Source organism: Pelmatolapia mariae, linkage group LG10_11, assembly GCF_036321145.2.
Source record: "Pelmatolapia mariae isolate MD_Pm_ZW linkage group LG10_11, Pm_UMD_F_2, whole genome shotgun sequence".
In the NCBI taxonomy this organism is placed as follows: domain Eukaryota; kingdom Metazoa; phylum Chordata; class Actinopteri; order Cichliformes; family Cichlidae; genus Pelmatolapia; species Pelmatolapia mariae.
The window spans coordinates 65,232,324-65,247,088 of record NC_086236.1 but is presented as its reverse complement, the minus strand read 5'-3'; the positions used below and the strand labels follow the sequence as shown (position 1 = coordinate 65,247,088).

Here is a 14,765-nt window from a genome sequence, read left to right as displayed (position 1 = left end):
ATGAAAGAAGCAGCCATGTTGGTCAACTCATGGTAGTGCAAATCCATGCAATATTCATTTTATGTATAAACATTTCATAAAGTAGTGAAGGTTAGATTACAGATGAGGCTGTCGCATTCAGTCATCACGACTTTAAGAAGAACATTTTGAAGGATTTTTGTGATTCAAAGTTCAGTTCTTGTTCTTCTCAATTGGTCCACACTACTCTACAAGTATAGCACATGTAAAATACTTTTTAATGATATCTGCCCAGTTTCATTTACATTAACACGTATTTATTGTGTAGTTCTCTTCACAACAACACAGACACAGGTTGGTTCTTTGAAACGTTTATTACTTGGGCTTTCTCTCCTCCTTAGCTTCACCATCGCCAATACGCCAGTACACAGTAAGAACTGGTCACGAGTGAACAGTACAAACCAGTTAGCAACTTTACAGTACAAGTATTAAGTCCAAACACAAATAAAAACATTTCTCAAATGAAAAATACCTCGTTGACTGCTTGTCCTGAAAAGGCGTTTTTAAGTCCTTGTGTTGCTTTTCTTTCAATAAACCTTTAGCTTAACAGCGCTTCATGAGATACATCTACTCCCTCGCAGTCCATGAAAAGTCTTGTGTGCTCTCGTTAAGGGTGTGCTCTTACACTTTACACATGTACATTTCAAATAAAGACATTTTTAACACTAAATATATATTCTAAATATAATATCTAGTATCTAAATATATAATCATTATACTAAATATATAATGAAATTATGTAACCTATTATAAATCATTCATCAACAACATGAACTCTACACAGAACATTATTTACATTATTTCTCTGCATATTTATCATTGCTAAGTAATGCTGCATTACTTTTAATAAATGTAACAAGTAATGTGCAGTAAATTACTTTTTTAGAGTAACAACCCCAACATTGAAGATACAGTATAAGAGGATACTGGGGAAGCTCAAACACTATCAAACAGAAGCCGAAATAAAAAAACAAAACAAAACAACAGGAGCTATAGACTAAGAAAGACCTGATACAAGTTGAAGATATAAAACCCCTTGAATACTAAAGAACAACAGAATTAACTAGAAATTACACAAAACTAAAAACAAACAATAAAATAAACAGAGTCTAAGAGCATCTGGACTTCTTTAGGTTTCCTGAAGACGTTTCACATCTCATCCGAGAAGATTCTTCAGTTCTAAGAGCAATGAGCCAGTGATCCACACCCGTTTTCACACCTTGGCTCTGTGGCTGTGGGGGATTTTTGTGTGACATGTATACCTATATAACTATATACACTGTATATCTATCTGCAATGAACATATATATTTTAACGTTCACAGAGAGTCTTAAGCACATGGTTTATTAAGGTGGTACAGTAACAGGGCAGTTAATGTAAGGGGAGAGTTCTCCTGAATAGCTCACTCTCCAGCTCCGGGAACTAACCTCCACCAATACACACTCAACATTTTTCATGCAGCACAGCCAAAACAGTAACATTGTAACAGAGATCTTGAACAAATCATGTTAAAATATCATACGATATAATCACACACACACACACACACACACACACACACACACACACACACACACACACACACACACACTGTGAACCTGCAATAAAGTGTTTTTATTTATGACAGTCACCATGTTATGCATTTAACCTATTGTATAAGATAAGATTGTGCCACTTGCTGTGTAAGATATAATAATTAGGATTAATGTGCAATGTTTGACCGTGTCATGACCTATTGTGATAAGAAAAAGCCAAAGGGTCCTGACTGGCCTCTGGCCAGGACCTTGGCCGCTACCTGACCCTGCAGCTGTGTTTGGCTTGAGGACGGGTGGGAAAGTTACCCAGCAGCAGGGGGTGGGGATACTGGTCCCTATATATGAGGGGACCAGAGGACACCCCAGCACTTTCTTCCTGCTGCTTCTTTCTGTCCAGCTCTGTGTTGCTCTGCTGTCTGCTGTACACCCCGGAGTTTTACTTTGCTTGCTTTCTGCTATGTAATTCTCTTGCTAAATGTCTGTATGTAGTTTTCCTGCTGTTCATGTGATTCAGTGTATTAAACTCTGTTCCAAGAATTCTACTTTTTTCCAGAGCATCTTTTTGAGTGCTTGATTTTAATTGGATCTAAAAAAAAGTTGGATCTCCACATCGTTGGTGGGATAAGGTTATCAGGATAGCTTCAAAATTTGCGACCACAGCTCGTCTGATTAGGTAGAGGATCAATAGGGTGCCCATAAAACAGGGGGACACTCCCATAGGGTTTAAAATCTTGGACTCTCCACCATTTGCTCTTAGAACTGAAAAGGCTGAATACGTATTCAGCAAGTGAAAATAAAATGAACAATAAAAGGTGAATCAAATAGACCATTACGGCAAGGCTGGGATGGTCCATTTGGTAAAGTAAATCCGTTGGGCATCTTTCTTCGCCTTTAGACAATAATTCTAATGGCAAAAGAACCAAACGGGGCAGGTTAAAAAAAAAAAAAAGAACTGAAAAGGCTTCTCGGATGAGAGGTGAAAGGTCTTCAAAAACCTAAAGAAGTCCAGACACCTTTTTTTCCAAGCTCCTTAGACTAGAATACCCTGGATGACTGAGAACCTTCACAGACAAAATAAACAGAAGGCAAATCAAAAGAAAACATAAATCCAAAACCATTAAAATAGTTATTGTTATATAAGTATTGAAGACATAAACAATCGCACTAGCAACCAAACCAAACCAATGAAACCAAAATCTAAGAAACATAACCAAACTGTGAGTATTTCATGAATTTAACATTCAAAAAATACTTCTGTCATGGTCTCCAAGACTCTCACATATCCTGCCTTATTCTCTCTCTTGTGTTTTTTCTCTTTTTCTCTTGCACCTGTTTTTGTGGGCATTGTGTTTGTATTCATTGTATCTAACAAACCTGGAAATAAACCTACTTAACTTTTCCCAGTGCTCAGCAACAACTTATCTTTATAAAGTTTCAGTCATGGAGCATCTTTTTGTTGCTTTTAAAAAGTTTGTTTTTTTCATTACTTGATGACTATTTTATTAGAGTATATATAGTGTGATATAAAATAATAACTTCATAAAAGTGGGTCTGCCCTAATTCAATTTGAACATGTACTCACACTTCCTGAAATCCTGTTGTAAAAAGAAGGAAGAAAGAAAAAAGAGAAGTGAGGAAGAGAAACTTCAAGGATAGAGGTCAGCAGAGACCACAGTGGAGAGAAGAGTGGTGAAAGACCAGACAAAAGAGGTAAAAAACAAACATTTAATGCTTTTTTGTGGAAAATATATTTTAAAACACTAAATGAACAGCATGATTATATAAAAGTGTGAACTGTGCTGGTCAAAAACTTGATAGATGGAAGCAAGCCACTTCTTGAATTCATTAAATGTTACAGATGACCTAAAGTTAAATGGAATATGACAGAGAATATGCAGTAGTAACAGTTTGTATTGTATTAGTGCTTTTGTTGACCTTTTTAATCTTTTGAGAACAGATCTTTGTGTGTGTTTACCATAAAAACTTTAGGGTAATGGTGTTGGCACAGTCGGTAAAACGGGTACATAACTACGGAATAACCAAGCATGCAACATCCTGTATTGCGATGTGGGACGTAAAATGTTGCATTTCCTTTGTTCTAATCTCTCTTTACTTCATTTGCTGCAATAAAGTTTGTCTCTGGAGGGAGAGACTGAACATGCTGATAATCAAGTCAGGATGTTTGTTCTGATCTGGGCGACTTTCCTTTTGTGTGTGTGTGCTGAAACAGGTTTGAGTCTTCTTCTTTATAATCTTCTAATTCTGCTTTATAATTGTTTTGTTTTATGCAGTTATGTTCATGTATTGTATTATGTATTATATTCATGCAACAGAATTTCGAGTTCACATAAATTAAAAAGATCACTGTCGCCTGACTTGTGCATTATACAACTATTCAGATGAACCAGATATTCTTTTCCTCTTTTTTTTTACCTCCTCCTTTGTATTAACAGGCACATCACAACAATGTTATGGACAATACTGCATCACACTTAGTGAGAGACTAACAGCAGAGGCTGGACTCTGTGTTGTGATCCCGTGTTCTTTCACTACTGGTTTTGGATTTACACCCAAACATATAGTTTGGTACAAATGTGGACCATATTCAACATGTGGCTATGATGATGAAATAATATTTGACAGCAAAAACAATATCCGCATTCGGTATGGCTTTGAAGGACGTGTGTCACTCTTAGAGCCTGATATAAGACAGAAGAACTGCAGCATCATCATTAATGATCTCAAAGAGTCGGATTCTGGATCGTATCGGATCAGAGTTAATGGTGAACGGAATTTGAGAGAAGATGGATTTGCATCTATTCAAAAGACAACTGTCTCAGTTGAAGGTACAAAAAACTGCATCAAAAAAGCATGTTGAGAATAAATCTTGGTTTTTGTGCTACTTTATTTATTAATTTTTTTGTTTCAAATATGACGTGATTTTGCACATTTATTTACCCCTGTGTGCTGTTAGAACAAAATAAAAAGCTTTATGTTCCACATTTACCTGTTTAACATAATTTCTTATTATTTAAGCCAAAATGTAAGTAACTGATGAACTTCAGGCAGTTAACCAGATTATGGTAATGTTCTGTGTTTCCACTAGGTCTTAGTCAGAAACCCAGAGTTAAGATTCCCACACCGACAGAGGGACAGCAGGCCACACTGACCTGTGTTGCTCCTGGTCTCTGCTCTGGATCTGTTCCTGAAATCACCTGGACATGGAGAGGAGCACGAGGGACTGATTCTTACATTACAGGAAACATTACTTCTTTCAGGACTAAAAATCTAACTGCTTTCAGACAAAGACACATTTCAACTCTGACTTTCAACTCCTCTGCTGAACACCACAACACCAATGTCACCTGTAAAATCCGTTTCACTGGGGAAGAAACTACAGAGGGGGATTCAACTTTAAAAGTAAACTGTGAGTATTTTTACTATTTAATTTTGCATGCTGAAATCTTTTGAAAGCAGTGTGCTCTCTTAGTCAACTGGTCTTGCAGGAAAGAGAAAAAGAGAAGCTTCATTATTGTGTAATTTGTATTTTTGTGTAACAGATGTGAAGGAAGTTAACGTCACTGGGGGCACAAATGTGAAGGAGGGTGAAACTCTGAATCTGACCTGCAGTGTTGAAAGTTTTCCTCCATCTCTGATTATGTGGTCTAAACTTGGTTCTGATATAACCCTGCACAATGACACTGGATCAGCCACAATCTCCATAATTAATGCTACAACTGAACATTCTGGACAGTACGTCTGTACAGCAAAACATATGAACAATACCCTGCAGGAAAACATCAACATAACAGTAATATGTAAGTAAATAACTTTGTGCTTTTAGACAGAGATTTTTTTTTTTCACTCAGGCATCTGAAAATATGAGTTCAGAGAAATTAAACAACTGTAGTCAGAACTATTTAAATTTGAAGCTGCCTCACATCTATGTATTAAAGAGCCATTGGAACCCATTTCTTATATTTTAAAATAACAGGCACATTGTGCTTTGGATATAATGCTTAGTATTGCTGTCATGAGCTTCCAGCATCTATCTTAATGTCTTTCTTCATTGCTTATAACTTCCTGTCACAGACAGCAACACTGACATCTGCTAATGGTGGATGGCTTTGTCTGTCCTAACACTTAACTGACCTTGCACATTAATAGAGTACAAATAATTAGTTAAACTGGCCATTATTTCTGAAGCCAACTAGCAAGGGCAACAACATTTATTATAGAGTCGACAAACAAAGATTTGTCACCTAGCCCACCGTCTGTGTACCTACTTCTCAGATGTTTTGCTAACATGGAGCCCAATATCCCAATCAACTCGTTGTATGTGTCAGGGTTTCAGGTTTTCTTTTAATTTACCACCAGGCTGTTTTCTTTTCTTTTAAAAAAAAAAAAAAAATCTACAATAATTCTTTGTGATTTTTTAACTCCTTAATAAACCAAATCTGTGCCACAGATAAAAGGAAACTCAAGATCACAGGGAATATAACTGTTAATGAGGGAATCACAGACCTTTACAATGAAAATTACACTGACCTGCACAACACTGCATCAGCTACACTTGTCATCCAGAATGTGATAAGAATATTGTGGACTGTACATTTGTACATCTGTACAGCAAAACATTTGAAGACAAATTTGTCTTTACCTGTTTGAATGGTTTTATGATGGTGGTTAGGATTACCATGGGGAACAAGTAAACTATGTATTACTTTTTCCCTATTTATTTCAATTAGATTCTTCCTTCTAAAAAAAACTACTGTAATGTGCCCCACAGATATAAGGACACCTCAAACCATTGGGAATACAATCATAAAGGAGGGAGATGTTCTGAACCTGACCTGTAGTGTTGAAAGTTTCCCTCCATCTCTGATCATGTGGTCTAAAATTGGTTCTGATATAACCCTGCACAATGACACTGGATCAGCCACACTCTCCATAATTAATGCTACAACTGGACACTCTGGACAGTACGTCTGTACAGCAAAACATATGAACAATACCCTGCAAGAAAACATCAACATAACAGTGATGTGTGAGTAAGCAATTTTCTCATTTAGACAGAGCTTTTTTTCACTCAGGTAAATAAAAAATATCAGTTTAAAGAAATTAAACAACTGTATTCAGACACTTTTAAATATGCCAAGCTGACTCAACATCTATGTATTGAAGAGCCATTGGAAACCATTTCTTATTATTTAAAATAACATAACTGAAAGTTGTGGCACATTGTGCTCTGGATGTAATGCTTAGCATTGCTGTCATCAGCAGCTGGCATCTATGTTAACGTCTATGTTCCTTGCTTACAACTTCCTGTCAAAGACAGCAACACTGACATTTGCTAATGGTGGACGGCTTTGTCAGTCCTAACACTTAACTGACAGCAGAGACCTTTACAATGAAACTGATTTGCACAGTGACACTGGATCAGCTACACTTGTCATCCCAAATGTGATAAGAATACACTGAACTGTATATCTATACATCTGTACAGCAAAATATCTGGAGACAAATTTGGCTTTACCTGTTTGAATGGTTTTATGATGGTTGTTAACACAGGGGACAACTAAGCTGATTATTATTTTTTCCCATTTTATTTCAATTATTTTCTTCATTCTGAAAAAAACTACTGTAATGTGCCCCACAGATATAAGGACACCTCAAATCACTGGGAATACAATCATGAAGGAAGGAGATGTTCTGAATCTGACCTGCAGTGTTGAAAGTTTTCCTCCAGCCCTTATCATGTGGAGAGACCTTAGCTCTAAAACAAACAGCAAACATAGTGGAGTTTACACTGACCTGCATAATGACACTGGCTCAGCTACACTTGTCATCCAGAATGTGACAGCAGAAGATTCTGGACAGTACACCTGCACAGCAAAACATCCGGACACAACTGTAACATCATCTGTCAGTGTGATCGTGTCTTGTAAGTAGATATTACGGTTGTTTGATGTGAAGTTCATATTTACACTTAAAATCATACCTTACCTTGTTTATATTTCTTGTCATGTGTTTTCAGGGTTTTCAAAGATCCAGGATGGCTCTGGATGTGTGCTTCAAGCAGAGGTTTTGACCTGTGTGTGTATCAGTGAAGGATTTCCTTTACCTACCATCAAATGGCCGCTCCTAGGAAACCACAAAGAGTACTCTATCAAAACAACTGTGTCAAACCACACAGTCAACAGCACTGTCAGTCTAAATGTAAAAAACTATGGCAACAGCACTGTTGAATGTGTGAGCAACAATGAAAAGGGAGAAGCAAAAAAAAATCTAATGATCCAAAGTGTGTCCGATACAGTGGGTATGTATTTAAATTTTCATAAGTGAGACCTTTGCATTTATAAAAACATTAGAAAATCAATTAATTGGACTGTATATAATTGAAAGCATCTTTGAAATTACCTTTTTCATGTTTTTCCATTTGAGTACAGCTCAGTCATCAGTTTTGATCCGGGGATATTTAGAAATCATCATTGCCTTTTTGATTGGAGTAGTTCTTTCTGCAGTTGTTTGCTGTTTGATTAAAAAATGTTCAAGGTACGACACTTATTTTTATTATATTTTCAGTTTTTTTTTTAATAGATGTATTTACACTTGACTTTAATAATGTAAAACCATTTTATTCAGAAAAAAAACAAAGAATTCTGGAAATTTGGATGAGACTTTGGAGATGGTAACAAGTCAAGACGATCCACAGGTATTTATGTTCATTTGGCTTTTTTTTTTTTTTTTTTTTTACATAATTATAAAGTATTTAATTGTGCACAAATATCCTCAATACTGAAATATACATATTTAGTCTTTTGGTTTTCTATATAGTTTTAACGAACTAAAAGATCTGCAAGGATAAACAAGTACTCGAGGTAGGTTACTGTGTATTCATGATGCCTTTAGATAAGATAAGATAACCTTTATTAGTCCCACACGTGGGAAATTTGTTTTGTCACAGCAGGAAGTGGACAGTGCAAAAGTTATGAAGGACAATTAGAATAAAATAAAATAAGAATAAATACAGTACACAACTGTACAGAATAGAATAAAAATAGAATACTATATACAGTAGAATAAAATAGAATAAAATATACAATAGGATAAAAATAGAATACAAATGCTATATACAACAGGTGCCAGAAAGATTATTGCACATTTGTGTTATTGCACATTTGTGGATGTGTGTGTATGATCAGTTAAAGTCTTTGTTGTGGAGTCTGACAGCAGTGGGGAGGAAAGACCTGCGAAATCTCTCCGTCCCACACCGTGGGTGCCGCAGTCTCCCACTGAAGGAGCTGCTCAGTGCTGCCACAGTCTCATGCATGGGGTGGGAGATGTTGTCCAGCAGGGATGACAGCTTAGCCACCATTCTCCTGTCACTCACAACCTCCACTGGGTCCAGAGGGCATCCTAGAACAGAGCTGGCCCTGCAGATCAGCCTGTTCAGTCTCTTCCTGTCCCCAGCAGAGATGCTGCCACCCCAGCAGACCACACCATAAAAGATGGCTGAGGCCACCACAGAGTCATAGAAGGTCTTCAGGAGTGGGCCCTCCACTCCAAACGACCTGAGTCTCCGCAGCAGGTACAGCCTGCTCTGCCCTTTCCTGTAGAGGGCGTCTGAGTTATGAGTCCAGTCCAGTTTGCTGTTCAGATGAACACCAAGGTACCTGTAGCTGTCCACAGTCTCAATGTCCATACCTTGGATGTTCAGTGGTTGCAGTGGAGGATGTTTGTGCCTGCGGAAGTCTACCACCAGCTCCTTGGTTTTACTGGCATTGATCTGGAGGTAGTTCAGCTGGCACCAGTCCACAAAGTCCTGAGTCAGTCCTCTTTACTCCTTGTCGTCCCCATCAGTGATGAGGCCGACTATAGCAGAGTCATCAGAGAACTTCTGCAGGAAGCACTGGGTGGAGTTGTGGGAGAAGTCTGCAGTGTAGATGGTGAAGAGGAACGGAGCCAGAACCGTTCCCTGTGGGGCCCCCGTACTGCAGACGACCCTGTCCGACACACAGCCCTGAGTCCTCACATACTGTGGTCGGTCGGTGAGGTAGTCCAAAATCCAGGTAGTGAGGTGATGGTCCACTCCAGAGTTCTCTTTGAACTACAGTCCAACCTCTATCAGTCTGTTTCATCAGCATTTGCTTAAGGAAAATATATCCAATAAAAGAGGACAGAGAAAAAGAAAACTCATCTTGCTTTAAAGTTTTGCAATTTTAAAGAAACAGGGACAGATCAGTACCAAAATTTAATTGGTTCTTTTCATAAGCCCACCCTTCATTTCTCCACCTAGTTTCATGTTACCCAAAAGGGTAAGTTTTGCATAAATCACCGAAAACAGATAAATCAACATATTCCCAGTTATTCTGATTAAGATTATTTCATGAAAACACTCTGCACTATAACATAGGAATGCTGAACCACATATAGGTCCATAATTTGTTGGATAAAGACAGAATTTCTGTAGTTTTGCCTCTGTACAAAGACTCATTGGATTTTTAATCAAACAATCAATGTAATTGAAGGATAGACTTTCAGCTTTAATTAGGAGTTTTACCAAAAAAATGCATAAATTGAAGTTTCTGTTAGATAGTATGTCTTATAATACAGTCAGCACCATGACTTCTGTCTTTCTTGCTGCTATTTCAAACACCACGACTTAAACTTAATGGAAAAATGTAAGGAATGTGTAAGCATTGTGAAAAAGTAATTTAAGTTTGAATCAACCTACCCACAGAAAAAAGAACTGCATGACATGATTTTGACATAGCAGTATTGCAGATTACCCAGATAGACACAATCTAATGTGCAATACTGGGTTTTTGGAGGCTGGTAATTGACTTGTATCATTTGCGTTGTACCTAGCACATATATGATGGTCAAGAAACACAAGACAATCAGTCCGACCCACAAGAAGAAGTTGAAGATGAAAGTGTGGCAGCAGAGAAAGACGTGCCTGAACTCAGCGGTGCTCCGCAAGAAGTGGAGTACGCAGATATTGATTTTTCCCTGTTGAAAAGAAACAGCAAGTCAGAGAGAAAGCAAGAAAGCACAAAGACGGAGTATGCTGAAATTAAGAAAGCAATAAAAGACAAACAGGAAGATGAAATGGTGAAGGGCGAGGAGGAGGAGATGATGACAGAGATGGACTTGAAACAATCTGAACCAGAAAAGGAGAAAGAGGAAGATGAGCCAGTGTACTCCTCTGTGAATGATATAATCGACAAAATTTGAGTTTTATTGCGGGTTTCCTCGGATGAATGTTCTTTGATCTGATTGTTTTGTGTATGAATAATTCCACTTTGAACCATTTTTCTCACACTGTCATCTCCACACCTCTGCGTCTTAAAGTAGGGGCTATTCAAAATAAGGACTGGAACTGGAACATAATTTCCTAATCCCTTGTTATTTTGCTGTCATGTTTTTGGTTTAATAACCTTTTCAGGTAACATTTTAAATGTTTTATTATGCAAGGGTAAGTGTGCCTCTTTGGACTGAACACATTTGCCTAACATGTAAAAGGTCCCCAGTCAGGACCAAGAGAAGATAGCAGGCACAAACCAAGCCTCAGGGCATCACAAGCTAGTGTACTCCTAGTTTACATCCCAATCCCCATTGAATGGGAGTGTTATGCCTCAAAAATCATTAGGCATAAAATCTGAGCCAAATCATATCAGGTGTGGCAATACTAACTTACCTAGATTGTATAAGGATAAATACTTGCTTTAAACGTCCAACAGGTGAGCACTTTTTAATGGCCAATATTGTTCTCATTCTGGGAAAATGTTATTCAACAAATTCTTCCAGGGATGCTTTTCTCTCTGGGCATTCTGTCATAGCTTAATGAGATTAATAATTTTGAGTATAAAACATGTCTACTGTAGGTTAAATGCCCTCTGCACATTTGTTACACTCACCAGCAGAGGGCAGAGTAAACCCTTAAGTCAGACTGTATCTTGTGGTCTGTCATGAGACTGTGAACCTGGTGCTTCTGCACTGACAGCTTGTATATTTTGCCTGGTCCTGTTTGGTGAGGTAAAAAAAAAAAAAAAAAAACGTTAGATTTTCTACACCTCTGTTTCTCTATTTAAATTGTGTAAAACAAGCACATTTTAAACTGTTAAAACTGGTACATATTTTACTCACCTGTTTCATATCATTTGTATTTTTTCTGCGTGTCATTGTGTGGTGTAAATGTCTTCAACTTTTTTAATTTAAATAATTAATATCTAATTTAATTAGTAAATAATTAGTAAGCATGCACAAATCACACTTTGTATTTGTTTGATTCCTTATGTTAAATTATGCTGGACTAATTCCTGACAGTGTCTGCAGAACACTCCACTGTCACTGTGATCCACTGATCTAAGTAAAAGTAGTAAAGACACAAATACCTCTGCAAATTCTAATACTACAAATTATTGCAATCATATTGCCTGCTGACTGTGGGTTAGTGGTAGTGATGGGCAAAGCGAGGCTTTGCGGAACTCTGAATCCTTTGACGCATTTATGCAGGACTTGTGCGGATTAAAAATAATCGGACACCCATCTCCACAGTGACACACCTTCACCCACTCTTTTGCTAATCGTCACATTTTGATAAAAGCTATCTGTGGCACAGACAAACACTGCACACACACACACACAACGGCGCATACTCATTATTACCACATGTTTGGGTGGATGGATTTTTTTCCGTTCCATTCATTCACAGTAGCAATACACCTGCACATGGGAGTTAGAGCTGAAAATTTGTGCCTGTTTAAGTTTTCTCCTTGAAAGCAGAGGCAGTTTCTCTTGAGATAATTTAATAAATTTTCAGCACAATGCATTACTCTCTCTTTCTCTGCTTGTGGAAGTCATTGGAGTCAGCGGGGGAGCTGGTCCCAGGTAGGGACTACTTGCCTGTCCCCACCCCAGGGAAAAGGGTAACATCTCCTGGGTCTAGGAGCCGATTGTCCCTCCCGGGTTGAGGGTACCTGGACCTGGGGTATAGAGTATGTTTGGGGAGTGTGAGTGTGTGTAAGGTGTCGATTTCTGTTTGTCTCCACGTTGGGTGAGTGCTGAGTATTTGTATATGTGTTCAAAAGGGTGGGAATGCATGTTTGTGTCTGCGTCTGCCTGTTTGTCTGTGTCTATATCTATGTCTAAATCCTGTGGTAAATCATGTTGCTTCATTTTTTTCATTTTTCTTTTTTTTTTTTTGTGGAAATTAGGTCCTGTTTGATTATGGAATGATATGAGGCCTGAGTGAGGCAGGAAGATATTTTACTCAGAATTGTGGAAGTTGAGTCATACTTAGAGCTGTCAGCAAATGACCACCAGATGTTAGAGCAAGAAGATGAAAGTTCAGGCAAAGGAAAAAAAAAACAGGTTTTGAGGAGCCTGAGAAGTCCATTATGGATAAAAGGAATTGTGTAAGCTAGCGCTCTGAAGTTATGGAATTTGGTTTGTAAAGCCCATACAGGACACAAGGCCTGTGAAGGGAATTTTTCCATGGCAGCTTTGTTGAAATCTATTTAAGAGAGCTTTCACTTTCCAGAGGGCTTTATTATTTCCCCCCTTATCACAGACGTCAAGATCATTTGTTATTTTGACAGGCTGCCAAATGCTGAAGAATCTGTCTCAACTTATTGACCTGTTATAACCAGGAACCGTTAAATTTTAATCTACTGATGAATGTTTCAGTTCCAAAATGTTTTCAGTTTTAATGTTGCTTTCAGAAATGAGCATCTTCCTCTTGTTTGTGTGCTCATTCGTTTTTTGTTTTTTTTTCTAAAACCTTGTTGCTTGTTTTATGTTTGAGATCAGAGGTCCACTTATTTGGTGGTCGTGGGCCGCATTTCCTGTTTTCATGTTTTATAAAATGAATAAATAAATAAATAAAATTTCAGGTCATTTGAAGAGTGGCATTAATGCTACTTTCCCTTCAGAAATGGGCACCACCCTCTGGTTTGTGTGCTCTGATATTTTTTTTTTCTAAAACCTGGTTGCCTGTTTTCTGTGTGGTGTAATCAGATGACTACATGTTTGGTGGTTGTGGTTGTGGGCAGCCGTGTCCTCTTTTCATTTTTCAACTAAAACAAATCAATAAAAAATCAACCCGATTTCAGTATGTTGAAATTGAATTAATAAAGACAGGAGAAGTAGAATTTAATGTACTTTAGCATTTATATTTTGTGTGTGTGTGTGTGTGTGTGTGTGTGTGTGTGTGTGTGTGTGTGTATGTGTGTGTGTGTGTGTGTGTGTGTGTGTGTGTGTAAATTCAACTGAAAAATTGTTTATTGTTTATTTCTTCTAAATATTGTAATGCCCAAAAGTTTCACAGCATATTAAACAACAACGTGAAGTATGGACACTGGCTGAACATGTGAGGTAAACCTCACTGTCCACTACAACAGATGCTGAGTAAATGTTTTGTTTTGGAAGAGGTAAAATAACTGTACATTTATGAGATCCCACTAAATGAAAATTAAGACTCTTTTTGAAAAGAAAGCCCATGTGGTACAAATGTGACCTCAATAGAAAAAGAAATGGTGTTTGACGTAGTGTTCTCAGACTCATGTCTCTGACAGAGAAGAAAAATTAGTTGCTTGGTATTAAGAGGAAATAGGGTGACGTTAATAAAGTTATTGATACTCCAAAAACTCGAATTAAAGTTTCACATAATGACATAATGTGACAAGACGTTTTAGCTCTGCATCTAGTACCAAACCAAGAAAAAATAATCTCCAACAGAGTACAAAAAAAACATCCTGGGAACATGTTGAAGTGCAAAGAGAGGTAACAAAAGAGGAGGAGGAGGAAGAGAAGAAGAGTCAGTTCAAAGCAGACATGCTGCAGAGATCAGTGTGTGGAAACAGGAGCAGCAGATTCACACAGAGTGAGGGTAAAACACTTTTATCCCATTTTAAATTTCATTTCTTTGTAGTATTCTCTCTTCAGTACTATCATAAAAAAGTATTTCAGAATGAGCAGTGTATACTTAACTTAAGAAGTCCAGAGCTGGCAGACTTTTATTTAGTAATTTTTAGCCTCTCCACACTCCAGATATGAAGAAGTGTTTTAAATGTTGATATTTCAAGATCCCAGCCAAGTTTATTGATTATATGTAACTACAGAAATAATACATATATCATTGTAATAACTTGGATTTATTTTATCATCCAGTGAACTTTCTGTGTGTTTGTGCTTTGATAAGATAGA

At 37.5% G+C, this 14,765-nt stretch overlaps 1 protein-coding gene across 1 annotated transcript; it reads left to right on the top strand.

The window, feature by feature from the left end:
- The first annotated feature begins 3,203 nt into the window (after positions 1-3,203).
- On the top strand, positions 3,204-13,284 carry LOC134636375 (sialic acid-binding Ig-like lectin 10). Its single transcript, XM_063486335.1, has 11 exons — positions 3,204-3,263; positions 3,686-3,783; positions 4,007-4,399; positions 4,660-4,980; positions 5,114-5,371; positions 6,343-6,600; positions 7,213-7,497; positions 7,591-7,872; positions 8,003-8,108; positions 8,199-8,268; positions 10,425-13,284. Exons 2-11 carry the CDS (start codon positions 3,732-3,734, stop codon positions 10,791-10,793), a joined length of 2,394 nt encoding a protein of 797 aa, XP_063342405.1. The 5' UTR covers positions 3,204-3,263; positions 3,686-3,731; the 3' UTR covers positions 10,794-13,284.
- Positions 13,285-14,765: the final 1,481 nt, after the last annotated feature.